The sequence below is a fragment of the Cnephaeus nilssonii genome, assembly GCF_951640355.1.
Source record: "Cnephaeus nilssonii genome assembly, chromosome: 3".
NCBI classification, from domain to species: domain Eukaryota; kingdom Metazoa; phylum Chordata; class Mammalia; order Chiroptera; family Vespertilionidae; genus Cnephaeus; species Cnephaeus nilssonii.
In genome coordinates, this window is record NC_137074.1 from 351083 (window position 1) to 373150 (window position 22068).

General features: G+C 59.0%; 1 protein-coding gene across 1 annotated transcript in view; it reads right to left on the bottom strand.

Annotated features, from left to right (window-relative positions):
• Positions 1–1667: 1667 nt before the first annotated feature.
• Positions 1668–22068, bottom strand: part of GRIK1 (glutamate ionotropic receptor kainate type subunit 1) — a gene marked incomplete at its 3' end in the record, with an annotated part of 110483 nt that continues 90082 nt past the window's right edge. Inside the window, exons 12-16 of the mRNA XM_079767440.1 lie at positions 18034–18161; positions 15423–15640; positions 7792–8017; positions 6515–6762; positions 1668–1910 (exon numbers count right to left, since the gene is read on the bottom strand). Of these exons, the coding sequence (XP_079623566.1) occupies positions 1668–1910; positions 6515–6762; positions 7792–8017; positions 15423–15640; positions 18034–18161 (1063 nt within the window). The remainder of the gene's footprint in view (positions 1911–6514; positions 6763–7791; positions 8018–15422; positions 15641–18033; positions 18162–22068) is intronic.

A 22068-nucleotide genomic window follows, 5' to 3' on the forward strand; every position in this document is an offset into this window, starting at 1 on the left:
CCGAGCCGGGGAGGAGCCTGCGACTGAGGTACATGCCCTTGACTGGAATTGAACCCGGGGCCCTTCTGTCCACAGGCCGATGCTCTATCCACTGAGCCACACCAGCCAGAGCAAAAGCTTTTTTTTTTAAGCAAAATCACCCATAGAAAGCATTGTGCACCTTGAATGAGAACTCGTTACCCCTGAGTGAAGAGGAACGTGGTCCGTGGGCCTGGAATGACCCGTCGGCCAGGCTGACACACAATATATTTTAGAAATAACAGTCGAGATAGCTCTTGCCTGCACGTTCCTGGGACAGGATGTGGAAATATGCAGCAATATATTCTGAACGAGACAGCGGCTTCGTCCCGTTTCTGCGTGAGCGCTGAGTGTGAGCGCTGAGTGTGAGCGCTGAGTGCGTTTCTGTGGACGGCACGGCCTGCCGTGCTGCTGGTAAAACCCTGACCACCGCCACCTGAGTGTCCGTTACGGTCACAGGAATACCTGCCCATTTCTCCTCCTTTTCACGTCTGGAGACACCTCTGTACTTAAGCTGTGAAGGGACTAGACTGAAGGTTTCTCGTTACAGAGCGATCCTCCCGAAACCAGTGGGGTTACTGTACGAAGGACCGCCTGCGTCCGCGCCTTTCCCTCCGATCCCGGCACAACCAACGGCTCCTCACTCCGTTACCTCCACACCCCCGCCCCCCCCCGCTTTAATCCCCCCTCGCTTTAACCTCCCCCAGGCTGGTCCCCCCTCGGCTGTGTCACCCCACCCCCAGGCTGTTACCCCCCTCCCGGGGGCTGTGCTTTCTTCTACCTGGTGGTGGGAAAGCCTTCCAGGTGACCCCCACTTTCCCCTCAGCTTCTTTCCTTCAATTCTTTCTCGCCTCTTGCCCATCCATCCCCTCGGGAGTTGTTAGCCACTGAGAGCGCCCTCTCTCTGTCGGTGCCTTTGACGATGTGACTCCCTCGGCCTGGACCCCTCACCTGCCACCTCCGTCCCCCCTGCTCCTGATGACGCCTCCTCCAGGGAGCCCTCCGGGCCTCCCTCCAGGGTCGACACTTCTCTGTGCCTGCGCTCTGACTCCTGCTTTGGGTGACGGAATGTTCTGTCCCCTTTTGCTATAACCGTGCGAGGGCAGGGGCCGTGGCGGCCCAGAACCGGAGCGGCACCCAGAACGGGGCGGGCACGTACTCTGAGCGCCTTTCCCTTCCTAGTGTCCTTCCGTCTTATCCTCACGATGTTCCCAGTGCCATCGGAACCATTTCTGAAGTTAAAATGTAAGACATAAAGGTGAGTGGTTTCACTTCACTACAATGAGAAGGTCTTTGGAGCAAATGGAAAGCATTGTCTATATCTCGGCCAGAAACGACTGTCTGAACAGGTGAGCGGACTCACCAACAGCAAACCTGGAGCTGAAAACCGTGGGCAGCCAGACCCGGAGCGGGAGCGAGTCGGGGACAGACCGACCCAGACGCGTTCTAGAAAACACCCTGCGTTTATTAACAGTTAGAAAGCACACACAGCGGTGCGTTGGGAAGGAAGAGACGGGCCAGATCCGTGAGCGCGATTCATTTCCAAAGAAACGTGCCCCTTTCCGGGACCAGCGGGTCGTGAGCTTTCTAAACGCCGCGTGTCTTGTCTCTGTCCACAGTCCGCCCTGCGTGCCGGTGGCTGGACGCCGTCACGCGCTCGTCAGAAGCCCTTTCTCCAGGAACCGGGGGTGCGAGCCCCCGTCCGCCCGGCAGCTGCCCGCGGGCGCCGTCCTGGGGGGCCCCGCCGCCTCCCTCCGCGGAGTCCGTCTCGGGTGACAAGCGAGGGGGCTTGTGAAGGCAGATTTCCCCTTAGTTCTCGACTTTCTCTTTAACTTTTTCTGGTTCTTGAGTGGGAGGCCCAGTTCTTCCATGATGGCGTTGAAGGAGAGGCACTGAGAACAGAGGACAGAGGTCAGTTAAGCGGCTCCCGTCCCGCTGCCCACGGCACGTCCGACACCAGGACGCGCCTGCCAGGGCCCACGCCTCCGCCAGCCCGGCCGCCCGCCTCTCCCATGGGGGAAACCGAGGCAGCAGGGTAGCGGGCAAACGTCGGGGCTTCATTCGCAAACGCAGTGACACCCCCCCCCCCTCGGCGGCTCCCAGGCGGACAGCGTGCCCGGCCGAGACCGAGAGGACGGCGAAGCCGCTGCCCACGGTGGTGACCCAGGCGCGGAGGGCCGGGCGCTCGGACCTCGGGGGACGCTGGGGAGAGCGGGCACCCGGGCTGTGCTTTTTCTCCCATGAAACTCTGTTCCTGAAATACAACCTGATTCTTGATGACTTTCCTTTCTGGTCCAGAAAAAGAAGAAAAACACCATTTACAATTGTGACCGGCCAGCAGTAGTGATGGGTGGAGGGTGGGAGGAAAGTGAATGTGTGAGCCGAGACACGGGGACAGTGGTGATCGCGGACGCACACGGATGCAGAGGGCGTGTCCGTGGGTTTCACCACGCCGTTCGCACGCACGGTGGGCAGAGGACAGACGGACAGGACCCCGGTCCTCGCTCCCAGCCAGGAGGTCTCTGACACGTTCCTGCCTGAGGGGTTTCATTAAGGTGGGATTGTTTTGTTGACATTACTTTGTTTTAAATATATTTTTATTGATCTCAGAGAGGAAGGGAGAGGGGGAGAGAGAGAAACATCAAGGATGAGAGAGAATCATGGATTAGCTGCCTCCAGCCCGCCCCACACTGGGGATCGGGCCCACAGCCCGGGCCTGTGCCCTGACCGGGAATCGAACCCTGACCTCCCGGTTCCTAGGTCGACGCTCAACCCCGGAGCCACGCCGGCCGGGCTGTGTTCGCTGACATTCCTCTGGAAAGGTCAAAGCCTTGCTCCTGTCCCACAGACGCACCGTGTGGATCTGGCCGGAAGTCGGTGGCAGCCTGCACCCCAATGTAGAGGGCCCCCTGGGAAGGCACACGGGCATTTCTTTAATTGTTGTCGGCTGAACTCAGGGCGACAGGCAGAGCCAGGCCCTGGGAACATGCTCCACCAAAAAGGCGGACCGTTATCAGTACTGACTCTTACCTTTGCCCAGGTGTCGGTAGTGGGACTTTGATATGTAAATCCGGTCAAGCACCAGGAATGCTTGGGCCTACTCAAGAATGCAAATCTCCTTTGATCCTAAGTTCTGGTGAAACCCCTGGTATTTGGGGGTATAAATAAACACGCTGCATTGGCTCTGGGTCCCTGACCCTCCATCAGAGAGGACAGCGTCCCACCCGGTTCCCAGCTTTGCTTCTATCTCTGTTTCTTTCTTCTTTCTCTTTCTTTTTCTTTCTTTCTTTCTCTTTCTTTCTCTTTCTTTCTTTCTTTCTCTTTCTTTTTCTTTCTTTCTTTCTCTTTCTTTCTTTCTCTCTCTCTTTCTTTCTTTCTTTCTTTCTTTCTTTCTTTCTTTCTTTCTTTCTCTCTCTCTCTCTCTCTTTCTTTTCTTTTCTTTCTTTCTTTCTTTCTTTCTTTCTTTCTTTCTTTTTCTTTCTTTCTTTCTCTTTCTTTCTCTCCTCTCTCTCTCTCTCTCTCTCTCTTTCTTTCTTTCTTTCTTTCTTTCTTTCTTTCTTTCTTTCTTTCTTTCTTTCTTCTTTCTTCTTTCTTTTTCTTCTTTCTTTTTCTTTCTTTTATTTCTCAATCCCTAGCCGCCTCCACTCAGAACCGGTTCATCTCTCTTTCCATGCTGGACGCAGAAAAGGGAGATCCCCGCCATATCTGGCCCCCGCCATACCCCAACAAGCGCTCCGGGCGCGAGGCCTGAGAGGAGGCTCGGGGTTCTGTGTGCAAAGTACAGCGTGGCCCGTGTGTCCCCTGCATGTCCACGTGCGACGTGTGTCTTTGCAAAGCTGCACCCGTTCGGTTCCACAACAGAGACATTGGCACTGCCTGCCTCTGCCTCTTCGCCCGTCCTCTCCCGGAGCGAGTCCACACGGCCGGCCGGGGCCAGAGAAGGCGAGGGCGCGATGCTTGGAAGAGATTGCCCCCCCTCACCCCCACACCCCCCTCGCGACCAGCAGCTCTGTCCTGGGAGCGGGAGGGAGTGCACAGCATCTCCTGGAAGGACGTCCATCAGTGCAGGTGAGGCGGCCGGGGGCCGGGGGGCCGGGGTCTGGGGGGCCGGGGGATGGGGGACTGGGAGGCCGAGGGGCCGAGGGGCCTGGGGGCTGGGGGCTGGGCATCCCCCTGAGCTCGGGGCTGTGCATGGGGAAGCTCTCAAGAAGTAACAGACAGCTTGGGGCGGTCACCATTTCTGAGGGACGCGGGCACACGCCTTTTTAAAAATTTTTATTATTTTTTTAATCCTCACCCAGTGTATGTTCCCATTGATTTTTAGAGAGAGTGGGAGAGAGAGGGAGAGACAGAGAGACATCGAAGTGAGAGAAACACATGGATGTGTTGCCTCCTGCACAAGGCCGACCAGGGCCTGGACCGGGGAGGAGCCTGCGACCGAGGTGCGTGTCCTTGACTGGAATCGAACCCGGACCCTTTGGTCCGCAGGCCGCCGCTCTACCCACTGAGCCACACCGGCCAGGGCTGGGCACACTGCCTTCCGACCTACAGGGAACGGTTAGGCTCTGCCCGCGACGGTCCCTGGGGCGGCTGATATGAGTGGGTGTCCCTGGGGCTGCGGCTGACCGAGCCCTGCTGTCCCGGGGAAGGGCGACCAGCCGGCTGCCCCGTGACCCAGAGGCTCCGTCTCGTCCTCAGGGTCACAGTTCTGAACCCTTAAAATCGGAGCCGCCTGTGAGTCTCTGTCCAGATGATTCGACGGAGTGAAGCCGGTTGGAATGAGAAAGGACCGTTGTTCCCGAGTCAGAATGGAGAGATGGGGCCTCCTGGGGCGTGGAAGGTGGGACTCGCAGGACATCAGGGAGAGGAAGGAGGGAGTGAGAGAGCGAGGGGGAGAGAGAGGAAACGCCCACAGAACCAGCGTGCTGTTGTCACGCTCTGAACAGCTGAACGTCTGAACCTACTTTCTCACCAGGAAACAGCTGCTTCATTTTAAGGCGTGAAGACAGCACTGAGAGAAGTGGGTGGGAGAGCGGGTTCCTGCAACCACAGGGGGCGCCCGCAGAGCCCCCCACCCCTCAGGCCATGTCCACGGCCGCGCCCTCGGCCTCCAGGCGTTGAGCAGAGCGCGTGAGCTTCGCTCTCCTGGGGACGGGACAGGGAGTTACGGTCCCTTAGCTTCGCGGACACGGAGCATCGGGACCCCATCTGGAGAGCCATTCCACGGAGCACCTTCCTTTGTTAACCGATCACACAGTGTGAGCGAGGGCTGTGTCCGCGTCCTCTCGCCTCCGCTCATCTGCCACCTTCTACACCCCTGGACGAGGGGTCCCCGACGCGGAGCAAATGTGCAAATGAAGTCACACCCAGCGAGGCGGGCACGTGCGAGCCACACACACAGCGCGACAGCGGCTCCCACAAACAGGACACCCCACAAACAGGACACCCCCCGAGCGAGTGAAGGGTAAACTGAAGCCGGTCCCCCTTTTACTGAAAGGGTTTCCCCAACGAGGCCAGGGAGGGGCTCAGCGCTCCCGCAGCCGCCTGGAGATTTGGGGCGCGTTTTCCTGACGAAGCCCCGTTATCCCCAACCACCGGGCGGGGAGCTCCCACGAAAGGGAAGTGAGACAGAAACTGGCCACCAGAGCCCGGGCCACGCGGGGGTCTGGAGCCCCGTTCAGAATCATGAAGGATTCGAAGGCGGGACAGCTGAGCGTCAAGCCAGCCCTGCAATTAACAGCTCCGTCTCCACGTTCCAACCGTATCGTTAAATCCCGCGGCGGCCCAGACCCTGCGAGGCTGTGAGCTCGCTTAGTCAGTTTGTGAAGGAGTCATCCGAACCCCAACCATCTTATCCAGAGGCCTGTGAGCCCCCGTGTGATTTCCATCAAAAATAAAAGGATCAGGACACCATGGCTGACGGCTGACATCAACCACCACCCCAACCGCAACTTGGAAAACAGTGTCTCATACGTGTTAGTGTCACTTTGGGTGTTTGCCGAGCTCCTGGCCAGAATAACAAAAGGCGCTCTCTTTTCCGATCAGCCCTTGATGGAGGCCCACGCTGTCTGGAGACACGACGTTGTATCTTTACGTAAACCGCTTTGCGTGAAGGCGTGGGCTCCGCGTGGACACACGAGGGCGGTACCGTTTCTCTCCAAGCCCCACTCCCATCTCCTCCACGTTCGGTTTATTCCGTCCTCGCTCGTCGAGGAGCAGGTCTCCGCTGAGAAGTGACGGAGCCTCCCTGTCGCCCAGAGAAGCGCTCACTGGCTGCCACCTGCACGGCCGCCCTCGTCCCCTCGTCCCCTCGTCCCCTCGTCCCCTTGTCCCCTCGTCTGCGATGGAAGGTCAGCCCGGCCCGGGGCTCGAACTCCCCAACGGCTCTCTGGGCATCGAAGTCCACAGGCCGTTACGAAAGGGCAAGCACCCCGGGCCCCCAAACGCGACGTTCACACAGACCGCCCAGCCCAGCCCGGCTCGGCCCGGGGCTCACCTGCGGGACGCCGCCCCTGTGGGACGCGTACAGGAACTCGCCCACGGCCACGCACACCGCCAGCACCAGGCCGGCCGCCAGCACCACAAAGATGCCGCCGACGCTGTCCACGCCCAGGGCGCTGGCCTCCCTGCCGGCCTCCTCGGGGCAGCCGCTGCCTCGCCACCACTTCTCCTTCATGGTGTGCAGCTTGCCTGCCTCCTGCAGCTGCAGGAGGGCAACGGTGACCCTGTCCCGGAGCGGGGAGCCTGGGGGGACACGGGGGAGGGAGTGAGGGACCCTGTCCCGGAGCGGGGAGCCTGGGGGGACACGGGGGGGGGCAATGGTGACCCTGTCCCGGAGCGGGGAGCCTGGGGGGAAACGGGGGGGCAATGGTGACCCTGTCCCGGAGCGGGGAGCCTGGGGGGACACGGGGGAGGGAGTGAGGGACCCTGTCCCGGAGCGGGGGGCCTGGGGGAACACGGGGGAGGGAGTGAGGGACCCTGTCCCAGAGCGGGGAGCCTGGGGGGACACGGGGGAGGGAGTGAGGGACCCTGTCCCGGAGCGGGGAGCCTGGGGGACACGGGGCAGCGGGGGTGGGGGAGAGGGGGGTCTCAGAGGGACCGACTGACTCTGGCTGATAGGAGCCTCCGCACACTGACTGGCCAAGGGCACGGGTGCTTGAGCCTGAGGTGAACCCCATCCACACGGTCCCTTTTATTTATTTTTAAAAATTTTATTATATTGTAAAACGTTTTTATTGATCTCAGAGAGGAAGGGAGAGGGAGAGAGAGAATCCATGATGAAAGAGAATCACTGATCGGCTGCCTCCTGCACGCCCCTACTCGGGATGGAGCCCACAACCCAGGCATGTGCCCTTGACCGGAATGGAACCCGGGACCCTTCAGTCTGCAGACTGACGCTCTACCCACTGAGCCACACCAGCCAGGGCTGCTGTTGTTTTTCTTTCTACCCAGACTCCCTAGAGCCATTGCTGCCCTCAAAACCCAGCTGCAAAGGAGAGCGGAGTGCTTTGGAGTTAGGCTCTGGTGTCTCCACTAAGAGGATGGATTTTTTGGTGAGAAAATGGCTCTGAAAGGTGAAATGCCAGCCACGCTCCCAGCCACACTCCCAGCCACGCTCCCAGCCACGCTCCCAGCCACGCTCCCTGCCATGCTCCCAGCCACGCTCCCAGCCACGCTCCCAGCCACGCTCCCAGCCACACTCCCAGCCACGCTCCCTGCCACGCCTTACATGCCCGCGCCCTCCTCAGCCTCGGCTGACGCTCGGCCTCTTACCCATCGGGGTCCCCACGCCGTAGCCCTTGGAGTCGATGAGGCCCCCGATCTGGGTGAGACTGCAGTTCCTCTGGGTCACGTACTCGATGCTGGTCGACTCCATGAGCAGCGCGTAGTCGGCGGTGAGCACGCGCTGGATGCCGTCCTCGCTGCTCCCCACCAGGGCCGTCTGCTGCCTGCTGCCCATGAAGGCCCACATCTTCTCGTAGGTGGAGATCTTGGACTTCTGCGGGGAGAGCGGGGGGAGGAGGGGGCGCTGAGCGCACGGTCCCAAGGCCGTGCAGAGCCCGGGGGTCAAACTGCGGGGGAGGCCCTTTGTCCTCGGGAGGGAAACGGTGGGCAGGGCCCTGGGCCTGCAGCGGGGTCACGGGAAGAACCCAGCTCCCTGCAGGCCTGGCGGGAGGCGCGGAGGGGCTGCTTGGCCATCGGTGCTTCTGTGGGTCTCAGGGGAGTGATGGGGGACTCACTGTCTGACAGGGCACCTGACTGATCTGACAGTGATCGCACTACTGTAATCTTAGAGCCCGTGCACTGTGTGCAAAGGGTACGTTTCTCATGTGAATGGGGGTACGTTTTCCTTAAGTTTCCTTTCAAGCCCTGTGTGGAGCGATGGCAGAGGTGACTCAGCTGTGACTCCAGCAAGCAGAACCCATAGCCCGCCCCAGCAGGGGTCAACCACCATCTCATCACCATCATCTCATCACCATCATCTCATCACCACCATCTCATCACCACCATCTCATCACCACCATCTCATCACCACCATCTCATCACCATCATCTCATCACCATCATCTCATCACCATCATCTCATCACCACCATCTCATCACTACCATCTCATCACTACCATCTCATCACCATCATCTCATCACCACCATCGCATCACCACCATCGCATCACCACCGTCGCATCACCATCATCTCGTCACCACCATCTCGTCACCATCATCTCGTCACCATCATCTCGTCACCATCATCTCATCACCATCATCTCATCACCACCATCTCATCACCACCATCTCATCACCACCATCTCATCACCATCATCTCATCACCATCATCTCATCACCATCATCTCATCGCCACCATCTCATCACCATAATCTCATCACCTCATCTCATCGCCACCATCTCATCACCATAATCTCATCACCTCATCTCATCGCCACCATCTCATCACCATCATCTCGTCGCCTGGTGACTAAGGACAACAGCTGACGTCCGAGGACCCCGGCCTGCCCGTAGCTGCATCCCATCCCCCAGCCTCACCCGCCCCTTCCCCTTACAGCCCTTTGCTCTGCACCTGCTGGAAGACAGGGGTCGATGCCTGTAAGCGCCCCGTCTTCTGGGTGGGCTGGCCTTCTCAGTAAGTGCCCGATAGGATGCAGCCCTGCCTCCGTGATTGGACACAGCGACAGGCGGCCGAGCCCCCGGGGTCTCCCGGTAACAGAAGGAAGACCGTGGCGTCAGGGAAAGGGTGAGCTGACGAGCTGTGGGCGTTACAGCGAGTCCTCGAGGCCCCGGGCTCACCCAGGATGGGACTCCCCGACCCCCTGCCCCCAGCTGGCCCCTTCAGCGGCATCACGGACGGCACTGCTTCCTGGCTAACACCTGCCCCGCCGGCCGGTGCTGGGAGCGGCCGGCACAAGTCACATCCTTCTCCACTCCATTTCTGAAAGACCTGATTCTCCTCATCTTTTCTAGAAAACTCCGAATACACATGCTCTTTGCAAACTGAAATTCAGGTCAGAAAACTCTCCTACATGTATTTATATGCCTTTTACATAGACATTCAATCTGTAATCAGATTTTAGGTAATGAAGACCGAGCATTCTATTTCAAAGCGCTCTATGCTTTTGCCTTTTCCCTTATTCTTTATTTTTTGGGACAGATTGAATAATAAACCACATATATGATATATTATATGAACACCTATCTATTCCTCTATCCACCATCTTCTTTCTTTGTTAGAATGTGCTGCCTACGTTGTCATGCTGCTCAGATGTGGGATTTCTGTTCCTTTGAATGGCGATCTGTGACGCCATGTTACATTTTACTCCGTGATTTCCACAGTGTCCCTCCCGCCCCCCATCTGTCTTCCTTCGTATCAGCACTCCCTCCGCTTCTTCGCGAGATGAGAGGCTGATGGGGTCACTGGTAATTCCACGCTGACTCCACTGCCCCCCGCGAACCGGGGCCCACCCACCAGCCGGCGCCTTGGCGGCCTCAGGACGACTGAGCTCGGAGGGCAGATCGGCTGAGAACAGGGCGTGGGGCCACGAGCGCAGGAATGGCTGCGGGATCCACGCCGCGTGGCCACGTTCGTGCTCGATTACCCCGGGCTCGCCGCTCCTGGCTCTGGTTGAGACGGAGGTCGACGCTGTGGCTCCAGGAGCCAGGAGAGGCCACGGCTCTGTCTGGAGGGCCTGGAGGAAGGTCTCTGAGACAAACGACACTCAGGCCCCACAGACACCGTGTCTCACGGAAGCTGAGTCCTCCGCCCGGAGACGCTGCTAATTGATCCCCGTCGCCAGGACACGGGGCCGGGGGTCGGGGCCGCGCTTCCTGCTGTGACTCAGGGGGGGACCCACGGATGCTGCTGACGTGCCAGCAGAGCCGGGCCAGGGCGGAGGCGGGAGCCGGGCACGTTATTCTCCGTCAGGAAACTACCTTCAGGGAAAATCGTTTTCTTAGAAGCATGAAACGTTAACGTTGCCAACGGCTTTAGAAATGGGCTCATTCATACGAACGGCCGTTTTTACAGAGGGCGGGGGGTTTGCTACAGAAGGTGGGGGTCAGGAAGGCGGCACACTCGTTCGTGGAGGCCGAGAAGGACGTGTGGACATCGTCGCTGTCCCTTTACTGAGCAGCGACTGGCGTCCCTCAGGCCCCGCGGTTTGCAGGTGCCGGGTACCAGGTGTGACATCAAACTATCTGTGAACTCAGGAGAGCGAGACGGTCTTGAGTCTGAAAGCACCTCCATTTCATAGGCACACCCTCTAACCCTGCACTGTTACCCGACAGGCACCTTTCATCCCGTTGTTTCTTTGCCAGGTCATGCGGCGTCGACACGGAAGTTGTATGATCCTGTTAGCAGCGTGAATAACTATACCATTCCCCTTCAATGTGCCTGATGATTGTATATATCGATCCGTGTTCATCTACACGGAAGTTGTATGATCGTCAGTCAGCAGCGTGAATAACTACACCATTCCCCTTCAATGTGCCTGACGATTGTACATATCGATCCATGTTCATCTCCATTTACTGTACACATCTCCTCACCCCCCCTAACACACACACTGGGAAAATTATTGATATTTGATCTTTGTCATTTTATCCAAAGTGATCTTATAAATGGGGTAGATATATCCATACTGAACAAATAAAATACCCAAAACATTTACATTTTAAAATCTCCAATATACTTTTACTCGAAGTAAATCCTGATTTAAGAAAACCTTAAAAATCAACCAAACACCTGGCTGGTGTGGCTCAGTGGTTGAGCATCAACCCATGAACCAGGAGGTCATGGTTCCATTCCCAGTCAGGGCACATGCCTGGATCCCCAGTGGGGGGCGTGCAGGAGGCAGCCGGTCCATGATTCTCTCTCATCACGGATGTTTCTATCTCTCTCTCCCTCTCCCTTCCTCTTTGAAATCAATAAAAACATATTAAAAAACATCCACCAAAGACATGGAGATCCGCTATGTAGAAATCCAAGCTTGTGACATAGACCAGGGGCGAGCAGCTGCCTTACAACAGCCTTCTCCTCTAATGCACGACTAAACGTACATTTCACTGAACACGTAAGGATTTCGTCGTGTCTCCAAAACGTGACTCACTACAGGAAAACCACTTGGAAGGACGGACGGCCACGGGGGACACAGTCCCAGCCAGGAGGCTCTGTCTCCGTCTGTGAGGTGACCACTGCGTCCGGGGTGCCTGGGGCTCGGGGTGCCTGGGGCTCGGGGTGCCTGGAGCTCGGGGTGCCTGGGGCTCGGGGTGCCTGGAGCTCGGGGTGCCTGGAGCTCGGGGTGCCTGGGGCTCGGAGTGCCTGGAGTTCGGGGTGCCTGGGGCTCGGGGTGCCTGGGGCTCGGAGTGCCTGGAGTTCGGGGTGCCTGGAGCTCGGGGTGCCTGGAGCTCGGGGTGCCTGGGGCTCGGGGTGCCTGGAGCTCAGGGTGCCTGGAGCTCGGGGTGCCTGGGGCTCGGAGTGCCTGGAGTTCGGGGTGCCTGGGGCTCGGAGTGCCTGGAGTTCGGGGTGCCTGGAGCTCGGGGTGCCTGGAGTTCGGGGTGCCTGGGGCTCGGGGTGCCTGGAGTTCGGGGTGCCTGGGGTTCGGGGTGCCTGGGGCTCGGGGTGCCTGGAGTTCGGGGTGCCTGGGGCTCGGGGTGCCTGGAGCTCGGGGTGCCTGGGGCTCGGGGTGCCTGGAGTTCGGGGTGCCTGGATCTCGGGGTGCCTGGGGCTCGGGGTGCCTGGGGCTTGGGGTGCCTGGGGCTTAGGGTGCCTGGGGCTCGGGGTGCCTGGAGCTCGGGGTGCCTGGATCTCGGGGTGCCTGGGGCTCGGGGTGCCTGGAGTTCGGGGTGCCTGGAGCTCGGGGTGCCTGGGGCTCGGGTTGACAGGAAGCAATGCCTGTGGCAGAACCCCCACGGCTGTGGACATTCGCGTGTCCCTTTAAGCACGCCCTCGGCGGGACGTAGCCTCCTTGGCAAAGACGTTTTTCACGTTTTCCTTCTGCCTGGAGGTGGAGATGGGGCCATCACGGGCAATGCATTCGGCTCTGAGAAAGGTTAGCTCGAACTGACTCATGGATTTCCTGTCCCACACACACTCTGAACCTGCAGGGGCTCCCATTTCCGACGCCGAGGGTGACCTTAGCTCCCGGGTCTGCGGTGACGGCTGCCTCGCCCAGACACGGAGCCACGTCCCCCGTCGTGAGCTCCCTGGAGTAGCTGCTTCTGTTGGAAACGCCCCACCCGCGCGGCTCCGGCTTCCGGCCCAGGGGGCCGTGCTCAGCCTTATGAGGGGTCAGGCCGCACCTCACCACTCCCGGGAGGAGGGGACAGCGGTCGGGAGCCCGTGCCCACAGCCGGCCAAAGTCCCCCCGCCCCGAGAGGCAGAAAGGACACGTCTGTTAGGACTCTTTAAATCCTCCCCCGAGGATATTTCCCATTGATTCTCAGAGGGAGTGGAAGGGAGAGGGAGAGACAGAGACAGAGAGACACATCGATGGGTTGCCTCCCGCGTGCACCCCAACCAGGACAGGGCACCTGCCACTGAGGTACGTGCCCTTGACCGGAATCGAACCCGGGACCCTTCAGTCCGCAGGCTGATGCTCTATCCACAGAGCCACACCAGCCAGGGCTTTTTTTCTTAAAAAAATATTTTTATTGGTTTCAGAGAGGAAGGGAGAGGGAGAGGGAGAGAAACATCGATGAGGAGAGGCAATCACTAGTCGGCTGCCTCCTGCACGCCCCCCTGGGGAATGAGCCACAGCCCAGGATGAACTGTGAGCTCCTGGGTCATAGGTCAATGCTCAACCCCGAGCGACCAACTGACTGCCCTTCGTGTTTCCAAGGTGCTGTGGTGGCCCGGCCGCGTGGCTCCGTGGGTGAGCGTCGACCTATGAACCAGGAGGTCACCGGCTCGATTCCCATCAGGGCACCGGCCCGGGTTGCGGGCTCGATCCCCAGTGTGGGGCGTGCAGGAGGCAGCCGATCCATGATTCTCTCTCGTCATGGATGTTCCTATCTGTCCCTCCCTCTCCCTTCCTTTTTCTCTAAAAATCAGTAAATGCATATTGAAAAAATAAAGAGTCCGGTAACGAATTAACGGCGTGACGAGGAGGAAGAAGGGGCGTGGTATAGGGAGAACTTCCTTAACGTGGTTGGAATGCTCTGCCTCCCTCCCCTCGTCCTTCCTGCTGGTCGGGGGCGGGGGACCGGCCGCCTCTGACCCAATAGCTATGGGTCAGCCACTGCGTCAGCTCTGCGTCTCCGCTGGCGCCTGGGGGTCGTGCGTGAGGAGCGTCCCTCCTGAGCGACGCTGGCCTTCGTCACGCTTTTCTTTACGGACGACATCGCCGGCACCCGGCTGTCCCCCCACGGCCTCGTGGGCGCGCGTGGGACCGGGTTTACGATTCACCCCGGCTCTCGAGTGTGAACATGGTCCCTGGGGATCAGGGTGGTCGTTCCACTGGCAAACGACCCCCCAGGGGGACAGCGAGGCCCCCTGGTCTCAGACCCAGCCCGGCCCCTCCCCCAGGTCACGCGGGGCAGAGTGGCCGTCACTGGGGCGGTATTAGAAAAAGCACAACGACACTGTGAGTTTGTTTCACGTTGAAAATAAAATACCGCAGCTCTGAACTCCCCGGGCACCCTGCCTGCAAGAACAGCAGGTTCACAGAGAAAAGTCGATGGATCTGATGGGGACGTCAGTGCGTGTTTCTGGCCGTTTTTCAAGGAGAAACTTCGTTAAGAGCATCGCGGGCCGTGGAGGGGATCCGTGGTTTCTTTGCTCACGGATTCTGGTAATTTCTATTCTTGCCTCCTGGCGGCTGCCTGCTTTTTATTCATTTGTTTTCTAACGCCGTGAGACGATGTAGAATCAACGTGAAAACAAAGGGACATACATAGAGGGTGTCCCCCAGAATGCACACACTCGGAATAATTACAACGGCAGCGTTTGATCAAAACACAGCCCCTCAGCCGGTCCATGATTCTCTCTCATCACGGATGTTTCTCTCTCTCCCTCTCCTTTCCTCCCTGAAATCAATAAAAATATGTTGAAAAATACCTTTCATTCTCAGTGTTGGGCTGTCGGCTGTCCAGGCGTGTGTACATTCTGGGGGGAGAGCCGGTGTGTGTGTGTTTTCCCGGGAACGAAGCACCTTGCTCCCCGAGTGTGACGGGAAATGCCACCTGCGAGGAGCTGCCTGTATCCGGGGGGCTGGGAGGTGGGGGGGCCGGTGAGACGCAGCTTTTCTCCTTTCTTCAGCAGCTGGGGGAGGGGCGTGGTCTGTGACCCGGGGGGCGGGGGGGAACGTTGATGTGGAGTCAGGTCGGCCTGGCCGCCGTGGCCGTGGCTGCGTCACTCAGGGATTCGGGGTGCGCGGGGGGGGGGGGGGGGGACCCTGGGACCCTTGGTTCCCTCCTGGAATAGCCCGTTTAGGCCCGGAGTGGTGACCCCGACGCTTTCTGACCGCGCATCTCCCTCCAGGGGAACTAGATCGGATTCAGCCCCTGCTCCTTTTTTGTAAATAAATTCCTTCTTGGTAAACAGGGCTGCCGGCTACACGCGAACCTGTGCATCGAGGGACTGGCAGCAGGTCTCTCCCGGCCTGGACTCTGTCCCCTGAGCGAGGCCTGACTGTGTCCCCCAGATCCACACGTGAGAACTCAACTCCCGGGGGGTGGGGGGGGGGCACCGGGAGGCCGGGCTTCCGGAGGTGCTGACGGCACGAGCGGAATCCGCGCCCCGACGGCCAAGGGACCACGGACGTTGCTTCTGTCCCGTGAGGACACGTCACGGACGTTCTTATTCTCCAAAAACATTGCCCAACGCCTCGTCCCCCAGGGAGACTCTCAGCCACACCCCGCCCTCTCCCCCCGCAGCCGGGTAACCGCGGCCTCTCACCTTGAAGAAGGCCACGGTGGCGCCGTCCCTGACCGCCCCGTACTCGATCCTGGTCTGCTTGGCCAGGTCGTCTGCCGAGCCGATGGGGGCCTCCATCCTCTCCACGGTCAGGAAGGCGGCCAGGTTGGCCGTGTAGGACGAGACGACGATGAGGGTGAAACACCACCAGCTCGCGGCCAAGATCCTGGTGGACAGCGCCCTGGGCACGAGCTCCGACCCTGGGGGCACAGAGTGGGCGTCAAACAGCGTCCGGAGGGAGACGGGGCTGGGCGGGTCCAGGGGTGAATGAATGAATGCGTTTTTGTGGCATAAAAGCCGTAAATTCACCGAGCACGCACCCTCAGGGGCCGGGGAAATTACTGCATTTTTTAAAAAAAGAAAATGGCGTGAAATTTAAGCACTGCTACTGCGTGAAGTGTGGTTTGTGGCCTTTGATCACGAAGCGGTTCCCCCGGGGTACGCTGCCTGACACCCACAGGGTTCAGGGTTCGAGTAGCTGCTTTGTTCCGAGTCGTTTGCTTGTCTTGGTTGAAAAGTCACCCCAGACCTGGCCTCTCCCTGGCCTGATGGACGCCTCTCTGCACGAGATAACGGTTCTAGTCTCTGCACAGCCAGGAACGCGTCGGAATGCAATGCGTTTCTATTTCAGGTCAAAGAATTCGAGATCCTCTCGAAAGAGCGACGTGTCCGGCCGCCCATCGCCTGAGCGTGAATGGAGCCCTGGGGTTTTCCGAACCGAGTTGGAGCAGGGGCAGCCGGACCCGAGCGGGGAGGAACCCCGTTTGCTGTCGTACGTTCTGTCCGAGTTGAAACTACCTTCCTGGTGGAGAGACGTATTTGCCCGGAAAGAACACATTCACGGAAAAGCGTGATTTTTGTCCTTGAATTAAATGCCGTTTCTCAATGACACAGTAAAGACCGGCTGTTTCCCGGGCGAGGGGCCCTGCCCGGTGAAAACACACGTTTTAGGGTCATCGGAGGACTCCCCGCGTCTGTGAGGTCACTCAGAGGCACGTCACCTGCTTACCCAGCATGCCTTGCTCTCTAAAAGGCAGGGCGTGCGGACCGAGTTCACTTACAAAGAGGACACACATCTGTGGGAATTCTCCGGCTCAGGCCGGCATGGCTCAGGGGTTGAGCGTCGACCTATGAACCTTGAGGTCAGGGTTCGATTCTGGTCAGGGCACAGGCCCGGGTTGTGGGCTCCATCCCCAGTGGGGGGCGTGCGGGAGGAGCCGATCCGTGGTTCTCTCTCACCATCGATGTTTCTCTCCACCCCCCCACCCCCCGCAGGGCTCACCCAGCACCCGGCTCCTGGCTGGGTCTGCTGACCGGCTCGCCTACATTCCCCTCGGTCTGTGCTTCGCGTTTCCTCCAACGTGACCAAGGAAACCCCCCGAGTGAAGCATCCGAGAGGGTTCCCCGCACGGCAGGCAGGGCCTCTGGTTGGAGACTGCTCGCCCGGGGCTGCGTGGTCCCGTCCGGCGGCGGGAGAGAGTGCGGCCGGCCTCCTCAGGCGCAGACACCGCTCACCGGGCCCGCAGCTCGGGGTCAGCAGCCGAGTGACAGAGGCCCTGCCGGAGCGACGTGTCCTCCCCGTGGCCGCGTGTGCGGCTGAGCGCCCGTCTGTATCCTCCGTCCAAGGCTCCGGCTCCTTCCCGGGAGGGCAGGGCCCCGCCTTCCCTGGAGCGTTGGGACATCCAACTCCAACCACAGAAACGCCGCGTAAGTCACTCACCCACGAAGGAGCCGGCCGCCTCCGGAGTTCAAGCCCCTCCCCCCGCCCCCCGCCCCCCCATCCACGTGTGACACGGACTGTGTTTCTGTGGTTGGCGTGGACGTCCCCACCCGCTCAGTGACTGCGGCTGTGGTCCCGGTGAGGAGCTGGCCGAGGGTCACCGGGAGCTGAGATGGACCCGCAGGGCTTGTCGACGGCAGTCGGGATGGTTTTAGGAAGAAGGTAAGTCGTCGTGTCTGTCAGAGGCTCCAGGTCCCTCTCACGCCTCCGAGGGGCGAGTGCCGGGTGAAAAGGAGGAGACCGTGGCCCACCCGTGCTCCTTGGTAAACCATTTCGCAGGCACTGCGTTCCCTCCCGATGGAGGGTCTGTGCTGGTCGCCGGGTAGGAGTCTTACTTCAGACACAGCAGAGAGGCCCCGGGAGTCCCGTCTCGGCTCTGTGCTTCTGGTCCTGGTTCTGGGCCCCTGTCCCAGCCCTGCCCGCCGGACCTCTGCTCTCGGGGTTACCAGCATGGACGCCCCAGACTGAGGGTGTGTGAGGGGCATCTCAGGGGGGTTACCAGCGTGGACGCCCCAGACTGAGGGTGTGTGAGGGGCATCTCAGGGGGTTACCAGCGTGGACGCCCCAGACTGAGGTGTGTGAGAGGCGTCTCGGGGTTACCAGTGTGGACGCCCCAGACTGAGGGTGTGTGAGGGGCATCTCAGGGGGGTTACCAGTGTGGACGCCCCAGACTGAGGGTGTGTGAGGGGCATCTCAGGGGGTTACCAGCGTGGACGCCCCAGACTGAGGTGTGTGGGAGGCCTCTCGGGGGGGGGGGGGGGGTTACCAGCGTGGGCGCGGCAGGCTGTGGTGCGTGGGGCGGCCCGCGAGTACCTTGCTGCATGAGGGCTCCGACTCCGAACCAGACGCTGTCCAGCAGAGTGAAGCCGTTCGCCACGCCCGGGCCGGGGCTGCGCGGGCCGGGGCTGCACGGGTCAGGGCTGCACTCGTAGGGCGTGAACCTGTGCAGTCGACAGAGACGGCGTCAGCACCAGAGAAGCAGGTACACCTGCCCGAGGAGGCCCCCGCCCAGCAGTTAACGAATTAACGACGGCAGCGTCACCCCGAACAGCGGCCACATCACAGACGCACAGCTTTGGGGGCCGCCTGCAGAGCGGCCTGCAGACCCCTACTTACCAAACTGGCCCCGTGGCTGAGCCGACCTCTGAGCCAGGAGGTCGCGGTTGGATTCCCGGTCAGGGCACAGGCCCGGGTTGCAGGCTGGATCCCCACGGTGGGGCTTGCAGGAGGCAGCCTACTCATGATTCTCTCTCTTCATTGATGTTTCTCTCTCTCTCCTTCTCCCATCCTTTCTTTCTTTTTTTAAAAATATTTTATTGATTTTTTGCAGAGAGGAAGGGAGAGGGATAGAGAGTTAGAAACATCGATGAGAAGGAAACATCGATCAGCTGCCTCCTGCACACGCCCCACTGGGGATGTGCCCACAACCAAGGTACATGCCCTTGACCGGAATCGAACCCGGGACCCCTCAGTCCGCAGGCCGACGTTCTATCCACTGAGCCAAACCGGTTTCGGCCCATCCTTTCTTAAATCAATAAAAAATATTTAAAAAATTTTTTTATTGAAAGAAAGGTTCACTCATCCCAAGAATTTACCCCACCAAGAGCGAAGCCTGCCACACCAGCTACGATGTGAAGGCGCCGCGTGGGGGGGAGACACGAGGACCAGGGACCTGCCTTCGCGGGCGTCCGTGGACAGAAGCCTCAAAGGGACCCACATGGTCTGGCGAGCTGAGCGTGCACCAGCGGGGCTGCGAGGGCAACTCAGGCAGCCAACAGAAGGCAGGCCTGGGTCTGGGCTGAATTACGTACTTGTGGGTAGTCATGGAAACGGTCACACCCTTAACCTGAGAGGCAACGTTTAAACTTTCTGCACCCACCCCCCACCCGGGAGGGGTCCTTAGTCCCAGCCCCCACGGCGCGTGGGGCTCAGGACCGCCTCCTCTGCTGTTTCTGTTGTAACTGTTTCTAATGTAACTGTTTCCAGCACGAAGGGCTTAGTCACCAGATCGCCAACCCCCGTGAGGAAGCTGACCCTGCACACGTCACTTCACATCTCCAGCCTCAGTTTCCTCATCTGCATGGAAGGGGAGGATAGGGTATTTCTGAAATGTTACCATAAAAACCTGGGGAACTTCATAGTTTTCCTCGATTTTCTAAACCTCTCACTGCTAGAGCTCCAAGGAAGTCCTGCTCTGTGGTTATTTTGGGGGTTATCTCGCCAGGAGGCACTTATTTTTCTGGAGACATTAGCAGGTGCTGCACAGAGTGATGGGGCAGGGATTGACATGTGACAGTTCTTAGCAGGGGGGTGGAGGGGTTTAGGCGGGCTCTGCCTCGTGCCGGGGCGCCCCTGCAATGCGAGAAGGGGCCCTGGAAGGCCATCCCGCCGAGGGGGGCACACGGAGGGCCACAGCCACGAGCTCAGCCACGGCAGGTGGGACCCCGGGCGCAGGGGTTCGGTGAATCCGTTACCGGCGGCCACAGGCAGGGCACCGTGGTTCAAGCACCGGGAGCCGGGCAGGCGGCCTCCTCAGAAAAGGATCCTCTGAGCCCAGATCCCTTTGGAAAGTGCAGTGTCTGCTCCCCAAGAGTGGGGGTGACGGGGAAGCCTCACGGGTTACCCCGCGGTAACGGCACCGGCCCCCCCTGCGCCTTTCCCACGCTGCGCCTGGTACGGCCCCACGCAGCTCGGAGCCACGATGGCAGGCGATACATTTTAATTAGCTTCAGCAACATGATCACGTTTTGAATTTACACACTCTTCTAACCGGGGCAGTCGGCTGAGTGAAGAAACGAACACCCGTGTTAATGAACCCGCTAATTGAAGCAAACGCGAGTAGAGATGCCGTTACTGTAACAATACCACTGCTGCCGGTACCGTAATTTAAAAACATTAATTGCAAGACAGGAGCAGGCTGTGCCCTCCGCAGAAGGAGCTTTTCTAATCAGACCGTGAAGCCCGGCAGCCAGGCGCGGGGACCGCCTTCCCCCACCGCAGCTCTGAGGGCGAGCCCGCCACTCCCCCTCTGGATCCAGCTGGTCCTGCCTCAGGACTTTGTACTTTGCCGTTATAAGTGAGTAACTAATATAATTTTCTTTTTTAAAAATACATTTTTATTTATTTCAGAGAGGAAGAGAGAGGGAGAGAGAGAGAAACATCTATGATGAGAGAGAATCATGGATCGGCTGCCTCCTGCACACCCCGCAATGGGGGTTGAGCCTGCAACCCAGGCCTGTGCCCTGACCGGGAATCGAACCCTGACCTCCTGGTTCATAGGTCGACGCTCAACCGCTGTGCCACGCTGGCTGGCCTAGGAGGAAGCTCTATTGGAACTGTAATAGAACTTTGGGTTTGTGCAATAACCTCAGCATTACAGTCAAAGGTTTTCTTGATTTTTTTTTTTTTTGGTTAGATACCAACTTTAAAAAACAACAACTTTATATTTAAGAAGGACAAACATATAAAATATAAGCAGACATGATATCTGGATTGCTGATCTATTTAAATTGTGTGTTCATGATAACAGACATAATTTCTCAGGTTAAATATTTCTCAAAAAATAATATGAAAAAATGTCAACCACAAAATCAAAACCCCGACGTGCCCACCTGTGCCCGGCCAGGGTGATGGGGGCTTTGCGTTGTTCTCCTTAGCGTGTGCACTGATGTGTGACTTCATACGTGCAGCTCAGTTCAGCCAACGCTTCGCAAGCGTCTCTCTAGCGAGCGCATTAGCCTAAAAGCGCGACCAGCTTTACCTCTCCCTTTGGAAGGAAATAAGATTTACCCAAAACAACACCACACGCCTCCCGGAGAGGAAGACGTGGACAAGAGTCACTGTCCGTTTCCCCATCACTGACGGATGCAAACGGCTAAGGAGCTGGCAGAGCCATCTCACACCTGAGCCTCCGGGGACAGAGCCACCGAGTTCAGGCCTCGCTGAGACCCAGGCGCCGCCTTCACCCTGCTCAGCGCCCCTGAGAAGCAGGACTGGGGTCAGGGTGGGGTCAGGCGTGTGGAGAAGGGGACGCAGCTGAGAGCAGACACCAGACAGGACACCTGCCGGGGCGGGGCCACCCTCTGGGTCCACCCCGCTGTCTAAGTCTGCGTCGGATGCCCACACTCACCCCCAAGACCAGAGAGGAGACAGTGATGAGTGTGAGCAGAGAGGAGACTGCGATGAGTGTGACCAGGAGAGAGAGACAGCGATGAGTGTGAGCAGGAGAGAGAGACAGCAATGAGTGTGAGCAGGAGACAGCAATGAGTGTGAGCAGGAGAGAGACAGTGATGAGTGTGACCAGAGAGGAGACAGCGATGAGTGTGACCAGGAGAGAGAGACAGCGATGAGTGTGAGCAGGAGACAGCAATGAGTGTGAGCAGGAGAGAGACAGCAATGAGTGTGACCAGAGAGGAGACAGCGATGAGTGTGAGCAGAGAGGAGACCGCGATGAGTGTGACCAGGAGAGAGAGACAGCGATGAGTGTGAGCAGGAGACAGCAATGAGTGTGAGCAGGAGAGAGACAGCGATGAGTGTGACCAGAGAGGAGACAGCGATGAGTGTGACCAGGAGAGAGAGACAGCAATGAGTGTGAGCAGGAGAGAGACAGTGATGAGTGTGAGCAGGAGACAGCGATGAGTGTGAGCAGGAGAGAGACAGCGATGAGTGTGAGCAGGAGAAAGACAGCGATGAGTGTGAGCAGGAGAAAGAGACAGCGATGAGTGTGAGCAGGAGAGAGAGACAGTGATGAGTGTGAGCAGGAGACAGCGATGAGTGTGAGCAGGAGAAAGACAGTGATGAGTGTGAGCAGGAGACAGTGATGAGTGTGAGCAGGAGAGAGACAGCGAT